This window comes from Nicotiana tomentosiformis, chromosome 12 (genome assembly GCF_000390325.3).
Source record: "Nicotiana tomentosiformis chromosome 12, ASM39032v3, whole genome shotgun sequence".
Taxonomy (NCBI): domain Eukaryota; kingdom Viridiplantae; phylum Streptophyta; class Magnoliopsida; order Solanales; family Solanaceae; genus Nicotiana; species Nicotiana tomentosiformis.
In genome coordinates, this window is record NC_090823.1 from 131,152,337 (window position 1) to 131,168,673 (window position 16,337).

The window sequence follows — 16,337 nt, forward strand, 5'->3', positions numbered from 1 at the left end:
TCGATATATGATATTTTATGAGATTGTTAGCTATTAGTGTCTTTTATTTGAATATGACAATTGATAAGTTGAAGAAAAAAAAGAAAAAAAAAACTGTCATTATAATCTCAAAATCTATACTATATTAAAAGCACGAAAGCCCTTAGTCAAAGATCGTTCGCCTTTTTTACCCTTTAAATAATTAATTTCACACTAGACAAAATAGTCATTTTATTATTTTTCTAAATTTTAAAACTTTAAAATCAATTAGAATTTTGCATATTAAATATTTTCTTATTTAAACTTTTACGTAATTAGTCCTAATATTTAGTTGTAATGACTCAAGTATACTATAAACATTAAGAATCAAAACAAAATATTTCCTTTTCTAAGGTAAAGACAACTTAAGGTTTAGCATAGGTTGAAAGTTGCTTCGTTAACCAAAGAACGATATCATTATTTATGTCCAAATTTTAATAAGAAAACATGCTTAACTTTAGACAAACACTATTCTAAATGAACTAGCTTTAGGATACGCGCAATGCGCGTGAATCCGGTCTCAATGAGTATAATTTTTTTTTAATAATATTAAATTATAAAATAAAAGTGTACGTTCCTAGAGATGATCATGAATATCGATGTGTATAACTATCTCAATAATTAAAGAAACTATCTTAGAAGTCCTTAACATCAATAATTCAACTTAAAATTTGTTCCAAGTTTATAATTTCAGAATTTCAGTTTCACGAGCAAGAACCTTGAAAATCTAAATAATCTTGAAGTATACAACTTACAACATATAAGCATGTGACTAATAATCTACGAACTTTAAATAACACAAAATCAAAGTGCAGTAATAAACAAAAAAAATGCATTAAAAATAAATAAATAAATAAAGTAAGTAAGCTAGTAAGATATTCTACAATTGAAAGGTAGCTAATAAACCCACTCATATTTAGCTAAATGTATCATGGATTAAAAATCAAAGAATAATCTCATAAATTATCTTGTTAATTTTGCGCCCTTTATTGATTTCTGCTCAACATTTTTCATAATTATAATAGTGTATTTAAATTTTTTAAAAGTTAAAAGTATAATATTGAATAATATTATTAGTGCAATAGCCTTATATATTTTTAAAAAGTGAATTATCTATGCTATTGTCCAAGAACTCGTACCTCTTCTTTCTTAAATATTTTACTTCTTCTTTTATTTTTATTTTTTATCATTTATATATAGTTTACGTGTAAGATTTATACAAAGTTTGAAATGAAAAAATAAATAAATTTTAACTTTCTTCATGGTTCAAATAAGAAACAAATTAATAAGTAATTCTTAATTAATTTTAAGCTCTAAAATTTTAAAAATAATAATTAAATAACTATTAAATGAAGTGTTTCTTATAATAAATTGAGGGACTTCGGAATATTTATATTTGTGTGATTAAGATCAAGTTTGAAATGAAAAGAAAAGGCATTAATTTTAAATTTTAGTCCTTTATTGAAGGTAAATATTATTTCCTAAATAGTATTCTATTTGGTTTAAGAAACTCACGTTTTCTTGTTAATAAATATGTTATGATGGCCAAAGGCTAAAAATTAGGATTCTTACTTAAGGAAATATTTAATAACCAAAATTTAGGTAATTTAAATACCCCAAATATTAGGAAAGTAACTTAAATTACAATTATGTCCAATGTGAAATTTATTTTTAGAGGGTAAAAAAGGCGAACGATATTTCGCTAAGAGCCTTCGTGCTTTTTATATAGTATAGATTGCCGTTATTCCTTTTTTCAGCTATTCGAACAAATGATAATTTCTGTATATTAAAAGCACGAATGCCCTTAGCGAAATGTCGTTCGCCTTTTTTGCCCTCTAAAAATAGATTTAACATTAAATAAAATTATAATTTTAATATTTAGGACTTTAATTTAAAATCAACTAAAATATTATTTATTAAATATTTCCTTATTTTAATTATATAAACAATCTTAATATTTAACACTTTAAAATCATATAGAATCTTTTCCTTCCTTTTAGGTAAAATAAATTTCTTCCTTCCTAGACTTTGTTTTTTAAGTTTTCTTTAACGAGATAGAAGTGACAGGATGCTAGACTATTGCAACATGATTGAATTATGAAGAATTTTTTTATGATGATAAGATTTTTAATTATGAAGTTTGCCTTACTAGAATTATTGTAAAAGACGAAAAGGTATATGCTTTTGAATTCTATTTTTCCACGCGTACTATTTATTTTCTTTTACGGATAGTATTTTTTATTATATGTTTGCACAAGAAACAAGTTCAAGTAAATATAGCTAAATAAATTATAATTCAACCATTGAATTCGTACATAACATATGCCAACTTGATATGATTACCGGAATTAATTTCTTTTTTTAAAAAAAAAAACTTATAGAAATGCCTACAAAAGGACACATAACAATTTCATGTCAAGTTCAAAATATAATTTTAGAGATGATGAACAAATTATTATAATAATTTTATCATTAATTTCTTTATATCAAGTATATTCTGCTAATTGGTCCCACATAATAGAAGTGAATTGAATAGCTTTAGTAATTGGAGGCAAGACATGAAATCACGATAAGGCATCTGATATCTGTGTTATTAAGCTAGCTAAATTAGATTAGCATTCCTAATTTTTATGAATTTATATATTTTTTAATTATTTATAACTCAAATATATAATTTAATAATATTTACATAATTTTTTTAAGTTGTGTAAATATAAGATACATGTACTATTACCTCTTTTAATTAGAGTTCACATTGAATAAAATAGTTATTTTATTATGAGCCCTAAAAATTGAAGTACTACTACTATTTTTTTTTCTTGGACGAAATGAACTACTATTATTTATTCTTCTTTTTTATCTTTGGATCCAGTACTATTGATTATTCTAAATGTGAAGCTAGACGAGGAATAAGAGTTATAATAAGCCAATATATGATAAATATAAGAGAATTAATTTTTATTTATTAATAATCAAGAGCCTTCTAATTGGTAGAAAGACTGAATTCATTAGTGATAAGAAATATTTATCTTAACAACAAAAATTCCAAACAAACAAATTGCTCAATATTAGAAATTACATCATTGGTAAATAATGATGGACGACTACAACTACTAATTTATTAGTATTGAAATTGCACTAATCAACAAACTCACAAAGTTTACTAGCAAAATAATCTAGTTTCAATGGTCTAAATTTGGTTGGTGAAATTTTATTTTCTAATATTTGAAGGCACTAAATTTTATTTGACATAAAAGGGAAAAGCAAAAAAAGAATTAGCTCTTTTTTTACTTCGTGTTTTAGACCACTAAGCATGTCATTATTATAAAGGATAGTTGCCTAACTCACAAAGTTAAAACTCTAAATCAAAATTATTCAAAGTTCAAGTCGAAAAATAAATTGCTATGGATGAGATAATATTTATATAATTTTTTAAGATTTATTAATTTTAATAGAATAATATAAATCTTTTGTAGACATCCAATATGAATCCTAAATATTACAGAGTACTAATAATTTTATGTTTGGTATTTTTCTTAAATATATCAAGGATTTGAAATTTTACACTCTAATACAATGCTTAAAAATAATTAAATTTTTGAATTTATTACAATGACATGTTGGTCTATCTTTTATCCGTTAAAAATAATTTTGATATTAAAAAAAAATTGTAATTTAATTATCTTTTTAATATTTAAGACTTAAAAATTAACTATTTTTTTAAGTGAAATGTCAGATCAATTTTTTGTTATCCTTTGAACATAAAAGTTTTATTTTATAGAAATATTGTTATAGTTAAACGCTAAAAACTTGGAATGAGCTAAATATTAAGAATTTTAATCTAGAAAAGTTATTTCCTCTAATTTTGAGAAAAGGTAATTAATGTTTTAATTGATTTAAGAAAATAACTCTTTGAATCAACTAATTTGTTAAAGAATAAAATTCAATTCTTTTACGAATTCATCATATAAGTAATTGCAAAACTTTTAGTGTACGTAAATTTATTTCCATAAGAAGAACATTGAATATGAAAGAGATAAAAAATTCGAGCAACATTAATTACAATATAGTATTGAGAGTTGGTTACACACGCAAAACGCGTACTCTAAGACTAGGAGTATAAAATAACATAAGTAAACTAATTAACATGGAATCACAAAGAAAACCCAGTGCTTGGCAAAGTTTACAAGAATAAAAATTAATTAAACTAGAGTTTAGAACCACATCACCCCCTTCCCCCCCCCCCCACACACACCCCCCAAAAAACTAAAAGCATTAACAAATAGTCATCTCTTAATGTATACCTACGTCAAGTAAATTATAATTTTAACCCTGTTACTAATATTGACATTAGTCTATCAATTTAAATCTTGTCATTCAGTGTTATTTATTTCCACTTGCTAATTACACTCATTGTCAACACACATATTGTTTTCTTCTTTAAAGGGGAAAACTTGTCAATGAGAATATGTAAATTATCCTCAAAACAATAATTGAATGCATTAAATGCCCAGATAGTTGTTTCTAACACTTCACTACTGGCTAAAGTCACAAAGTCTGAACTCGTGACACTGTAGCTTGAAAATGACATTGATCATTGGGTTATCTTTACAAAGCTGAAGTTTGAGCTGCATTCAAATTTAAAACTTCTAAATTTTAAATAGTTCGAAAATTCTGGATACTTTTTAAATAGGGATACTACAGCCGGTTACTTGTGTCATTTCTACTAGCCATGACCCTTGTAAAGAAATATTTTTCCGGGATCTTTACGGAATAGCCGGTCATGTTTATTATTTACCTTTTCCAGTTATGATGGGATTGCATCAGGGGTCGGCACTCGGTCCTTTTTTGTTTGCTCTGGTGATGGACGTACTGACGCGCATCATCCAAGGGGAGGTGTCGTGGTGCATGTTATTTGCAAATGATATTGTATTGATTGACGAGACGCGAGACGGTGTGAACGCACAATTAGAGGTATGGAGTCAGACCCTGGAATCTAAAGGTTTCAAGTTGAGCATGATCGAGACAGAATACTTGGAGTGTAAGTTCAGTGGCGAGACTCAAGGAGGGGAAGGGGAGATGAGGCTGGACTCGCAGGTAATCCCTTGAAGAAGGAGTTTTAAGTACATTGGGACTATTATTCAGGGGAATGGGGAGATTGATGAAGATGTCACACATCATATTGGGGCGGGATGGATGAAATGGAGACTCGCTTCAGGTGTTTTGTGTGACAAGAAGGTGCCACCGAAACTTAAGGGTAAGTTCTACATAGTGGTGGTCAGACCAATAATGTTGTATGGGGCTTAGTGTTGGCCAATCAAGATCGATCATGTCCAGAAGATGAAGGTAGCAGAGATGAGGATGTTGAGATGGATGTGCAGGCACACCAGGTTAGATAGAATCATAAATGAGGTTATTCGCGACAAGGTGGGTGTGACCCCTATTGAGGACAAGATGCGGGAAGCGCGTCTCAGATGGTTTGGTCATGTGAGGAGGAGGAGCACAGACGCCCTGGCCAGGAGGTGTGAGAGGTTGACATTGAAGGGCATACGATGAGGTTGGGGTGGGCCAAAGAAGAGGTAGGGAGAGGTGATTAGGCAAGATATAGCACAACTTCAGCTGACCGAGGACATGACCCTTGATAAGAAGGTATGGAGATCGAGAATTAGGGTAGTAGAGTAGGTAGTCTAGAGTGTTCATAACAATAGTATTGGCACGCAGTCTCACTTTCTGTTGGTACTAGGTTTTTATGCCTGGCCGTTATTTTCTTTCATTGTTGATCACCTTACTGTCTTGTTATTTTTATTCTGCTTTTATGTGGCTTTTTGATAGTGTTCCTTCTTGTCTATATTTTCATTAATGTGGTGCTTATACTTTCCTAAGCCGAGAGTCTATTGGAAATAACCTCTATATCCTCACAAGGTATGGGTAAGGTTTGTGTACACACTACCCTTCCCATACCCTACGGTGTGGGATAATACTGGGTATGTTCTTCTTGTTGTAGTCATAGACATAGATTATACATTAATTGTACACGATTATACACATATTAAATATAAATTATACATATATTATACTTGCGCCGTCTATTTTTAGTTTAAGCGATTGAGTGAATGGCTAGCTGGGTTAATTCTATTTTTTTTTAAAAGAGATTTTTTCTTTTCTATACACTATATGAAACCTTATTACCAAAATTATCCCAATTTTGGAAATTACCTGCCCTAAATAAGGTTTGCTTAGAAGTTATATACAATCCATTAGTGTCTTAAATTAGGGGATTAAGTTACACCTTTTTCCTTTTTTCTCTCCTCTTATCTTTCCCTATTTTAAAAATCCCTTTACTTATTAATGAGATTCTTTTCAATTGATACGGTCCAAAGATTTACTTTTTTAAGAGTATTTAGAGCTCTTTTGGACATAAGAAGTTTTTCACTATTTTCGAATTTACTTTTTTTCTAAATTAGTATTTGACCATAAAAATTTTAATTTTCACTTAAAAATAAATTTTGAAATTTTTCAAAAATTTTAAAAACTCCCAAAAGTTATTTTTCAAAATTTTTACTCGATCACTCACAAAACTTAAAAAACAACCCAAAAATATCTTCACGTCCAAACACAATTCTAATTTTCAAATACCATTTTCACTTGAAATTTTTTTTCAACTTTTTTTGAAATTTTATAATTCTTATGTCCAAACGCCCACTTAATTGATTAGAAGACTGCACATCCAATTCGAGGGATAAACGGAGATTCTGGTGACAGGGATGACGATGATAATGCCATGAACTGGGATGATAATTGACGGGAGGACTGAAAATTTATCAATATTGATTGCTAAGTACTATATTACTTACAGCTTATTATTTTAGGAGTGTTAGAATTTATTGGAATACCATTGCATTTCGTATATTTTATATATGGGGTGTTATTTGCCACTGATAATTCTGTAATCGGTAGCATTTTAATTCTTCACTGATTTGTTTTAGTCATTTCATCCATGTGGCATTGTGCGGGGGAATGACTTAAATTTTTGGTCAAAGACAAACTCGAAATTTAAGTAAAATGTTCAACGTCTTCATCTCTGTCGATGTAGCATCAGCAACAACAACAATATAAACTTGATGATGATAAATTTGTATGGTACATCACATACAAATTAAAAATAAATTTCGTACAAATTTAATACATTTACAACAACATATAAACTAAAAATAATTTTTATACACCTAATTATATAATATATATAATTTATTTATAACTTATCTACAACTTTCATATATTATTTTTACCCAATTAAATATAACTACAACATCATACAATTTAAATATAATTTTCATACAAATTTTATTCAATATATCTTCTGTATGTATTTTGTAAAAGATTTATATTTATTTTGTATGTAGTGTGTTCTTCTTCCTTTCTAAAATTTTAATCAAAATTTTCTCTTTTAATATAATTTTGATATATATCAATAACTTTATGTAAAAAGATAGTATTTATAACTTAAATATAAATTTCATACAATGATTCATACATTATACAACTATTTTTCAACTTTCATACAACATTCAAATAAAAAAAATATACAACTACAATAAAATAAAACTTAAATACAGTTTACATATAATTATAATATAATTTTGTAAGTAATTGTACAATATAAAAGAAAATTGATAAGTTAAAACTCTACAGTAAAACAATTGAAATCCATTAAATATATATACATCCCGAAAAGAAATGCTTGATAAAAAGTAGATAACATCAAAATGAAAAAAAGATGGAAAAAGAGACGGAGAGACGGAGAGAGAGAGAGTGCGCGCCAGGAAATGATTCCTTATTCAATTGTAAATCTGGCCCAATATATGTTCGTCGTCAGGCCCAAATCGAAAATCCATCTCACATCTCAATTATCTCCACCATCATCAGCGCAAACCCCTTGAGCAATAAGGGTTTTGGTTTCGATCGCTTTCAGCACAGTGATATCCTTCAATCTGTTTCATAATGGCAAACGGTATGTAAAATTCTTTCCTTTTGCATCTATAATGAGTATTTATACAGAATTAGTGTAGCAATTGACCTTTTCGTTGGTTAATGTAGCAGTACCGAGGTCATTTTTGCAAGTTGCAGCTAAAGAAGAAGCTGTTGCACCGCCAGTGAGAGCTGTTCAGATTGAAGGACTGGTAATTTCTCTGTTTCTGTCCACTTTACATTTTATACATTTGAATTTGATTGATTTTAACCGGTATAGATTCTTAAGCGGCATCGTACCGAGGATTAGGATTGTGTAATAGGTGTTTTTTAAGCTAAAAGTAGAAACTTTGATCAAACCTAAGGGCGTGATCAAAGAAGTGCAAGGAGAACCATGAGTTATTAGGTTCAAATTGCTACGGAAGCAAAAAAAATATTAGGTGATTTCTTCATATCTATTCAACCCTTGGTGGACAGAGTTGATTTCTTCATATCTATTCAACCCTTGGTGGACAGAGTTACCCGCTGGTGGGAGGTAACAGGTACCTAATAGAACAGTCGAAATGTGCACAAGTTTGCTCGAACACCACCGTCATAAAAAAAACTCATGATTTTTGTACAGTTATGTAATGATAGACTTGTAAGACTTGATGCTTGTTAATTAGTTGGTTCCTCACCATCTCTGATTTGACCGAGAAAACGAAGTATTGGTACTCGTCTTATAAGCTACTTCCCATATGCGAGATAATGTATTTGTAATGAAGGTTTCAAAACCTCAAGTATTGGTCGTGATTATTTATTTAAGTTGCTTATTACAAACAACACTTAGAATACTGGCGGACTTAGTGAAGAACATAACACATTGGAAGTAAATAATCCATATAAGTAATACCAACTAGTTGGGATAAGGCATAATCTTGTTGCTACAATTATATTACGTACCAGTGCTTGTACACTTACATTAGTTGGGATTGATTCATCTAAAAAGACAGATTATCAAGTATTGGAATGAAACATGTTGAAATGGAGCGGAATGGATTTGGAAGATTCATATAGTAGACCCCAACTGGTTTTGGATTGAGGCATAGTTGTTATTGCCGTTGCTTTTTTCACACTTTTATTGTTGTAAAACTGAGTAATTATCTGATGCGCGCCAGCTTTCCTTCTTTTCATTTTGAACTGGGGATTGCCATCTTTTCCTTTTTCCTTTGATCTAAAGCTAATATTAATCAGTTCTTTACCTTTTCATAAAGAAAAAGTTAATATTAATGAGTTCTGTTAATCTAGGATTGCAATATGGTTTCTGACTTACAACTGAGTTGAACAGTTGAACTCAATTAATTTATTCCATAACACACTCCAGTGAATGGCTTCTAGGAGGAACTATAATATGTTGGAGAGTTACAAACTTTTTAATTACGTGATACTCAAAGGACTAACGGCTACGGGTCATCTCATCTAGTTAAGAAAACGATGTAAGAAACACATTGGCTACTATATTCAACCAGGTCTCTTATATAGATGGTGACTTATATGAGTTCGTTGGAATGTATCTTTTATCTTTAATATACTCCCGCATCCTAAATTATTGTCCCGTTTCTGCTTCGAGAGGGTTTCCCATGATGCGTTGTATCGCACAGTTAGATACCAGATGGTCCTGGAAAGATTGGACGCTATAGTAGAATTATTGTATTCTAATGGTATAAGTATGTGTGCAACAGGTCATTCTGAAGATAATAAAGCATTGCAAGGAGTTTTCCCCAGCTTTGGTCACTGGACAACTTCTTGGATTGGATGTTGGAAGTGTTTTAGAAGTCACTAACTGTTTTCCATTTCCGGTATGCTGGATTCTAGCATTTCGTGCTTATCATTTATGCATAAATTTGTTGTGTCAGATTCATTAATGAGTAGATGCCTTCTTAACATATATTTTGTTCAGGTTCGTGAAGAAGATGAGGAGCTCGAGGCTGAGGGTGCTAATTATCAGCTTGAAATGATGAGATGCCTGAGGGAGGTTAATGTTGACAACAACACCGTTGGTTGGTACGACTACTTTCTTGTTTGACTACATCAGAGAAAAGTATGGAAGAATGAGTGAAATGATAGTTCAAATCTTGGAAGTGGTTGTTGTTTCATGCAAAGTTTGTACATCTTTCTAGAAGTACCACTGTCATTTCCTGAAGTTACAAAAAAAAAAATTCCTGAAGTTACAAGCAAGGATTCTTGCTGCAATTTGGCTTCAAGGGAAAATAATCTAGTTATAAAAGAAAATCTAATTCTTTTATGCGTAATAAGGAATTTTATTATCTGTAGCACCCAGGGGCTCCTTATGATCATTTACAAAAAAAGCTAAATCCAATTCATTTACTGCTTACTACAACCAGCTACTTCTGACTTACTCATCGTAATCGAATCCTTATAAAAAAAATTCATTTACAGCAAATGAAATGAACTGAGGAAATCTATCATCCCCTCAGCTTCCCTTACATTTTCGTTCTTAAACCAAAAGGCTAGAAAGGGATATGCATCTATGTTTTGAATTTCTAGCCTCCAAAGTTGCTTTGATTTGTTTCCTTCCAGACTATCCACCAAACAATTGTTAGTACAGTGTTTCAAAGCATCCTAGCAGCTACTTGAAGTCCTATCTTTTTCCAACTCAGCTGCAGTTCTTTTGGAGTTTCTGACACACACCGTTTTACTTCAAATAAATTAAAAAACATATACTGAATCTCAGCTGTAAGCGTGGTGTATATGATAAGTTCCTTGCATTTTCATAACCTTCCTCACAGAGGATACACCTGGTGCAGATTATCATTCCTATTGCCACTTCTATCCTTGTCATATGATTATTGGTAATATACCCGACTATGATTTTTTCTTTGGTATTTATATTCTAGGTATCAATCAACTTTATTTGGCTCTTTTCAAACTGTGGAATTGATAGAGACCTTCATGAATTACCAGGTACATTTCTCATTTATGATTCTGTCCATCTCCATCTCTCTTTTTGGATTCTGAAATTGCGTGTATTGGTAATGGAGTTACACTTGTTCTGGTTCATGTGCTGATAATACTGGGAGGTGTGTGTCTGTGTGTATGATTTACAAGAAAAACCAAAACTAACTTCATATTTGTTCGTGTCTCCTCTCATGCAATGTAACTTTATATTTCTTCTGCTCAGTCAAGAAGTTTGTGGAAGTGCTGTAGATTGATGCATCATTCAAGAGTCTGCAAAAAAGAAAATGAATTTCAGGACATAAATGTGTGACTGTAGCGCCTACTCTAATCTCCTTCTGGTTCTCTTGCCTTTATCTCTCCTTTTTACGTATTGAGGGAGTTCAGTAGCATAGGAAAGTGCCATGCCACCAATGAAATATTTTGAGATTAAAGTTTCTTGATAGACCTTCCGCATATCATCATCTGAACCCAAGATGTGCAACACGAAATCTTTTACCTGTTTAATAGCTTGAATTAATTCACTACGGAAAGCCAACTCCTAGCAACAACTTGACCAGAACATCCATGGATTGTGTCAAACTGAATAACAGAATGTGTTTTACTTTCTTCCGAGCTTGCTTATGTTTTGTATTTGCTCTATGGAAAAAGATACTTAAATTTTCTCATCATTGATGCTTTGATGAATGGAATATTCTTTTCTGTAAAGAAATAAGTTTTCTTGTAGAATTTTCTTGTGTTCTTGCTCGATCAGTTGCTCTTTAATTGTCTCTCCCAATTGTTTATGTGAATAATCCCTTGTTCTTGGACTCGATGGCCTTTTGTATTTCAGGAGAATATTAAACGTTGTGTTTGCATTGTCTATGATCCATCAAGATCCGACCAAGGCGTCTTAGCATTGAAGGCCTTGAAGCTTTCCGATTCTTTCATGGAACTCTACAAGAGTAACAACTTTACTGGAGAGAAGTATGTTCATTCTTGCATTCTCCTTTTCCCCCAGGATAATATTTTTGGACATATCAAACTTAATCTATTGCTGATATTGGTTTATTTCTAGGTTGAGGGAAAAGAATCTTTCATGGGTCGACATCTTTGAAGAGATACCGGTATGCTTCTTATCCACTTTGCTTTTCTCATACTTATACTTTCATGTGTAACTATTATCCTTGTATGAGCAGATTTTTCAACAATGCGACATTATTTGCTTCTCGATGCCATTTTGCGCTTGTATCAGTTCGAAAGACTGTTGCTTCAGATGTATTTCTCATTATTAGCCCTTTTTTGCCCAGCAAGAGGATTCTTTACTTTTTTGATCGGTGTCCTGTTTTAAAGTTAAACTCAATATCTGACGTGTATTTCTTCTCCACACTCTTTGATGAGATAAATTTAAGATACTTTGAGTAATACCATGAAGTGGTACTGCCATCTTGGTTTTAGTCTGTAGCCATGGAAACTTCAGATGCGTTTTGTTCGTAGTTTCTAGTGAGAGAAAAGTTACAGGAAGAAAGCATGCTTCAGTTTTCTAACACATTTCAATTTTGCCATCTCTTTTGGACAGATTAAAGTTTCAAACTCAGCTCTCATAAGTGCCTTCATGACTGAACTTGAACCTGATACACCTGTAACTCAGGTAGCTTAGTCTTTATCTTGGCAGAATTCTCGAATGATCAGATGTAGCTTGACAAAATGTAACTGAATGGTTTTCTTTTTCCTTGCGTGTCAGTGTGATTATGAGCGCCTACAATTGTCAACCAATCCATATTTGGAAAGGAATTTGGAATTTTTGATTGAGTGCATGGATGACTTGTCAATGGAACAGCAAAAGGTTAGTCCTTTTCTTCCTTTCCCTTTCTTTGGAGTGTGTCATATGTTTAAATATTGCTAACACTACCACCTGTTTACAGTTCCAATTTTACTATCGGAACCTTTCCCGTCAACAAGCTCAGCAGCAAGCTTGGCTTCAAAAGAGGAGGTATCCTTTTTTTTCTTTAGGGACATTTTCAAATGCTTGATCACCTTCTTTACAAGAAACGTAATAGCAGATATGATAAGCCTGCAGCTGATACTAGACCTCGTAAAAGTGAAGCTGAAACATCTTATATATTACTTAAGAATTGGAGAGAATGCTCTATCATTGCTCTAATTTCATTTCTTACTAGGAGCATGGGTAAAGGGTTTTACATTGTAATTGGAAACTGCATCATTGAGGCCCTCTCTGGAACTGCTCAACTTTCGGTGGGGTTAAGTTACTTTATAAGATATTTAGTACGTCATGGTGGAACCCGTTATATATGTAGCATTGAGAATGGATAGGCACAATTTGTAGCTGGATATATCTGATACATATGTCACAGCCATATCCGAAGCATATTCGAAATGTTGCATAGAGAATATCTTATGATTCCATATCAACTCAAAAGACAAGTCTACAAAGACCTTTAGCCTGTACATATGTTGAGTATCTCAAAGTATCAGGGTTGCTGTATCAACTCAAAAGCCAAGTGTTAAAAAACTTTATCCGTGTACTCTTTTGTAAATTTTTCTCTTTTACAAATAGATTTTCTTAAGGTGCCCTTGAAGTACATGGTGTAGGAGATTGATGAAAGCACTTCACATGCCAGGTTATAGATAAAAAATACTACGTATACATGATGGCAGCCTTTTATCCTAACCTGAATCTTGGTTTGCCTTGGTTATCTGGAATCTCTATATAGCTTCTTACCTTGGTTTAAAAAGATAAGGAGGTGAGATACTGATATTTCTAGAATAGACAATTGTAGAAATCGAGGACATGACCCTCGATAGAAAGGTGTGGAGGTCGAAAATTAGGGTGGTGGGTTGATAGACGGTCTAGAGTTTGCCTTGTCTTACTAGTAGTAGTTGTACTAGTCGGGTTCCTTCCTATTCCTAGCCCCTTGTTTATATACGGTATGTCAGTATTAGCAGTGAGATTGACACTATTCTTGTTGTTTCATTTCCTTGGATCTCTGTCATTATCCGTTGTATTATTTGCTTACACTGTCTTATTACATTGTTGTTGCTATTGTTTCTCTATTGCTCCATTTTTTTTTTTAACGTTCTTGAGCCGAGGGTCTTTCGGAAACAACCTCTCTACCTTCATAGGTAGGGGTAAGGTCTGCGTACACACTACCCTCCCCAGACCCCACTTGTGGGATTCCACTGGGTTGTTGTAGACAGTTGTAGAAATATTATGGCGTAACTTCTGGATGATGTAAATATTATTTATTTATTTGGTGGTGGGGAGGGGGAAGCCATTACCAGTTGTGACAGCTCGATTGTCGAATTTGCTAATTAGAAGTTTCAGGGTTTGGATGTCTTGGCTGTGGTGTGATGATACTTGGTTAAGTCACTTTTATTTGTGTTTTTTTTCTTCTTCAAGAGGTCCTTTCAAATTGATATCTGTTCTGGATTTTGTTCTCTGCAGGGCTGAGAACATGTCACGTAAAGCTGCTGGAGAAGAGCCACTACCGGAGGAAGATCCTTCTAATCCCGTCTTTAAGCCAATCCCAGAACCCTCACGATTGGACAGCTTTCTCATAACTAATCAAATAGCAAACTACTGCAACCAGATTAATGGGTGAGTTACAGTCTAAAACGATAATCATTACATTCATGTTTGCAAGCATTGCAGATAGGGAAAGTTCAACTGAGGAAACAGAGACTTCACTTCTGAGCATTGCCAATTTACCAACCCCTTAGATATCCTAGTATTTAGCTTGGTCAACTTTTATTATTTCAAAAAGGATTTGAAATGCTTCTACTATCATCCTGAGTGAAGTATTCAGGAAGTTCCCCATCAAATAGAAAATCTAAATATCTCGATATCTTTTTTTGCATCAATAGAAAAAAATGGTGACAGAGATTTTATATTTGATTTTATTTGCTCTAGCATTTTCTTTGGGACATGGTTTTAACCTTAATTATTCAGTAAGGCCTCTTAAGGAACCGGACTTATTAAGTGTTCAAGTATTTATTTGGAGTTTTGAGTAGTACATCTGCAAAAAAGAGAATCATGACTAGTTTGTAGGGAAGGCGCAGCCTGGGTGTTGCTTAACGGTCAATAATGTAGGTTAAAACTGCCGAAAACAAAGTTTAAATCACAATAGACATAAGATGATTTCTTTTCATGTGCCTAAGCTTGGTGGACAGAGTTGCCCGAGTTACTCGGTGGAATAGTGAGCGCGCGCAAGCTGGCTCGGATACCATCATTAACCACCCCCCCCCCCCCCCCCCCCCCCCAAACAACTCACACACACACAAGAAAAGGATTGGTTTGTGAGCTGAACTTGTTTGTGAATTGCTTGCAGTGTTGCTGGACAGAGCTTCAGTAGACTTTATCTGATGAAGGCTCTTCACGAGAACTGAGGAAATCTATGGAGGAGTAGGCCAATTTTGTACTCATTTTTTGTCGTTATTTAAACATTTTTAGTTGATATGTGAAAAGAATGAATTCCTGTGCATGTGTCTCATTCTCCTGCTGCTTATTAAGTTATAACCTTCTCTCATTAGTTACTTAACTGTAGCCTACATGCTGGAGGTACCATTTAAATTTGAAATGAACTGGATCTAGCCCGAAAAATCTATCAATCACTCATTAAGCGGAAAAGTGCTATAGACATTACATAACAAAAAGAATTAAAAAGAACTTGTAATGTGCAAATATTGCCGAAAATGTTGTAAATCACTCTCGGCATTCATACATTTTTAAAGGTAAATCTGAGGAATAACTGATGTTTATCATAGTTATTCACTACTATGATATTTACTACTAGTAATTTTCTTAAATAATATAAGTGACCAAATTGCATTGGCGTAACAGGTAAAGTTGTTGTCGTGATTAGGAGGTCACAAATTTGAGCCGTGAAAATAGTCTCTTGAAGAAATACAGAGTAATATTGCGTATAATAGACAATTGTGGTCCGGTCCTTCCCTGGACCTCACGTATAGCGGGAGCTTAGTGCACCGGGATATTTTTTTACCGAATTATTTGTAAAAATAGCACGGGGCTAGCTAGTTTTCGGATTGGTAATTGAAAAATAGCTAGCATTTGCAAAGTCATTGAAAAATAGCCACTATTTTGCTGCAACACGGACCGTTCCAACATAATATACTGGAGATTGATGCACTTGTGTATGAACTTCCAGCATGTTATGCTGGAACTCCAACACGCTGAAAGTTCCAGCATAATATATTGGAGATTGGAGCACCTGTATATGAATTTCCAGCATATTATGCTGGACCGGTATATTATACTGGAGCTCCAGTATATTATGCTGGAGTTCCAATATATTATACTGGAGTTTCAGTATATTATATTGGAATATTTTTCGGATTTTGAACAGTATTTTCGTTCAGATTTATCTTTACATGAAAAG

General features: G+C 32.6%; 1 protein-coding gene across 2 annotated transcripts; it reads left to right on the forward strand.

Annotated features, from left to right (window-relative positions):
• The first annotated feature begins 7,888 nt into the window (after positions 1–7,888).
• On the forward strand, positions 7,889–15,500 carry LOC104107902 (eukaryotic translation initiation factor 3 subunit H). Of its 2 annotated transcripts, none has more exons than XM_009616822.4 (12): positions 7,889–8,029; positions 8,116–8,198; positions 9,708–9,824; positions 9,926–10,029; positions 10,884–10,950; positions 11,774–11,907; positions 11,999–12,047; positions 12,500–12,571; positions 12,665–12,766; positions 12,846–12,913; positions 14,387–14,539; positions 15,270–15,500. In XM_009616822.4, the coding sequence occupies exons 1-12, from the start codon at positions 8,020–8,022 to the stop codon at positions 15,325–15,327; spliced, it is 1,017 nt and encodes a 338-aa protein (XP_009615117.1). In that variant the 5' UTR covers positions 7,889–8,019; the 3' UTR covers positions 15,328–15,500. The 2 variants fall into 2 exon arrangements, with proteins under 2 accessions (XP_009615117.1, XP_009615118.1); XM_009616823.4 differs by having other exon boundaries at positions 8,119–8,198.
• The last annotated feature ends 837 nt before the right edge of the window (positions 15,501–16,337 follow it).

Bases quoted from the DNA above. Each gene is read 5' to 3' on its own strand.
- LOC104107902 (XM_009616822.4), top strand. The intron at 8,199-9,707 runs GTAATTTCTCTG...TGTGTGCAACAG, and splicing joins CTGTTCAGATTGAAGGACTG to GTCATTCTGAAGATAATAAA. The intron at 9,825-9,925 runs GTATGCTGGATT...TATTTTGTTCAG, and splicing joins CTAACTGTTTTCCATTTCCG to GTTCGTGAAGAAGATGAGGA.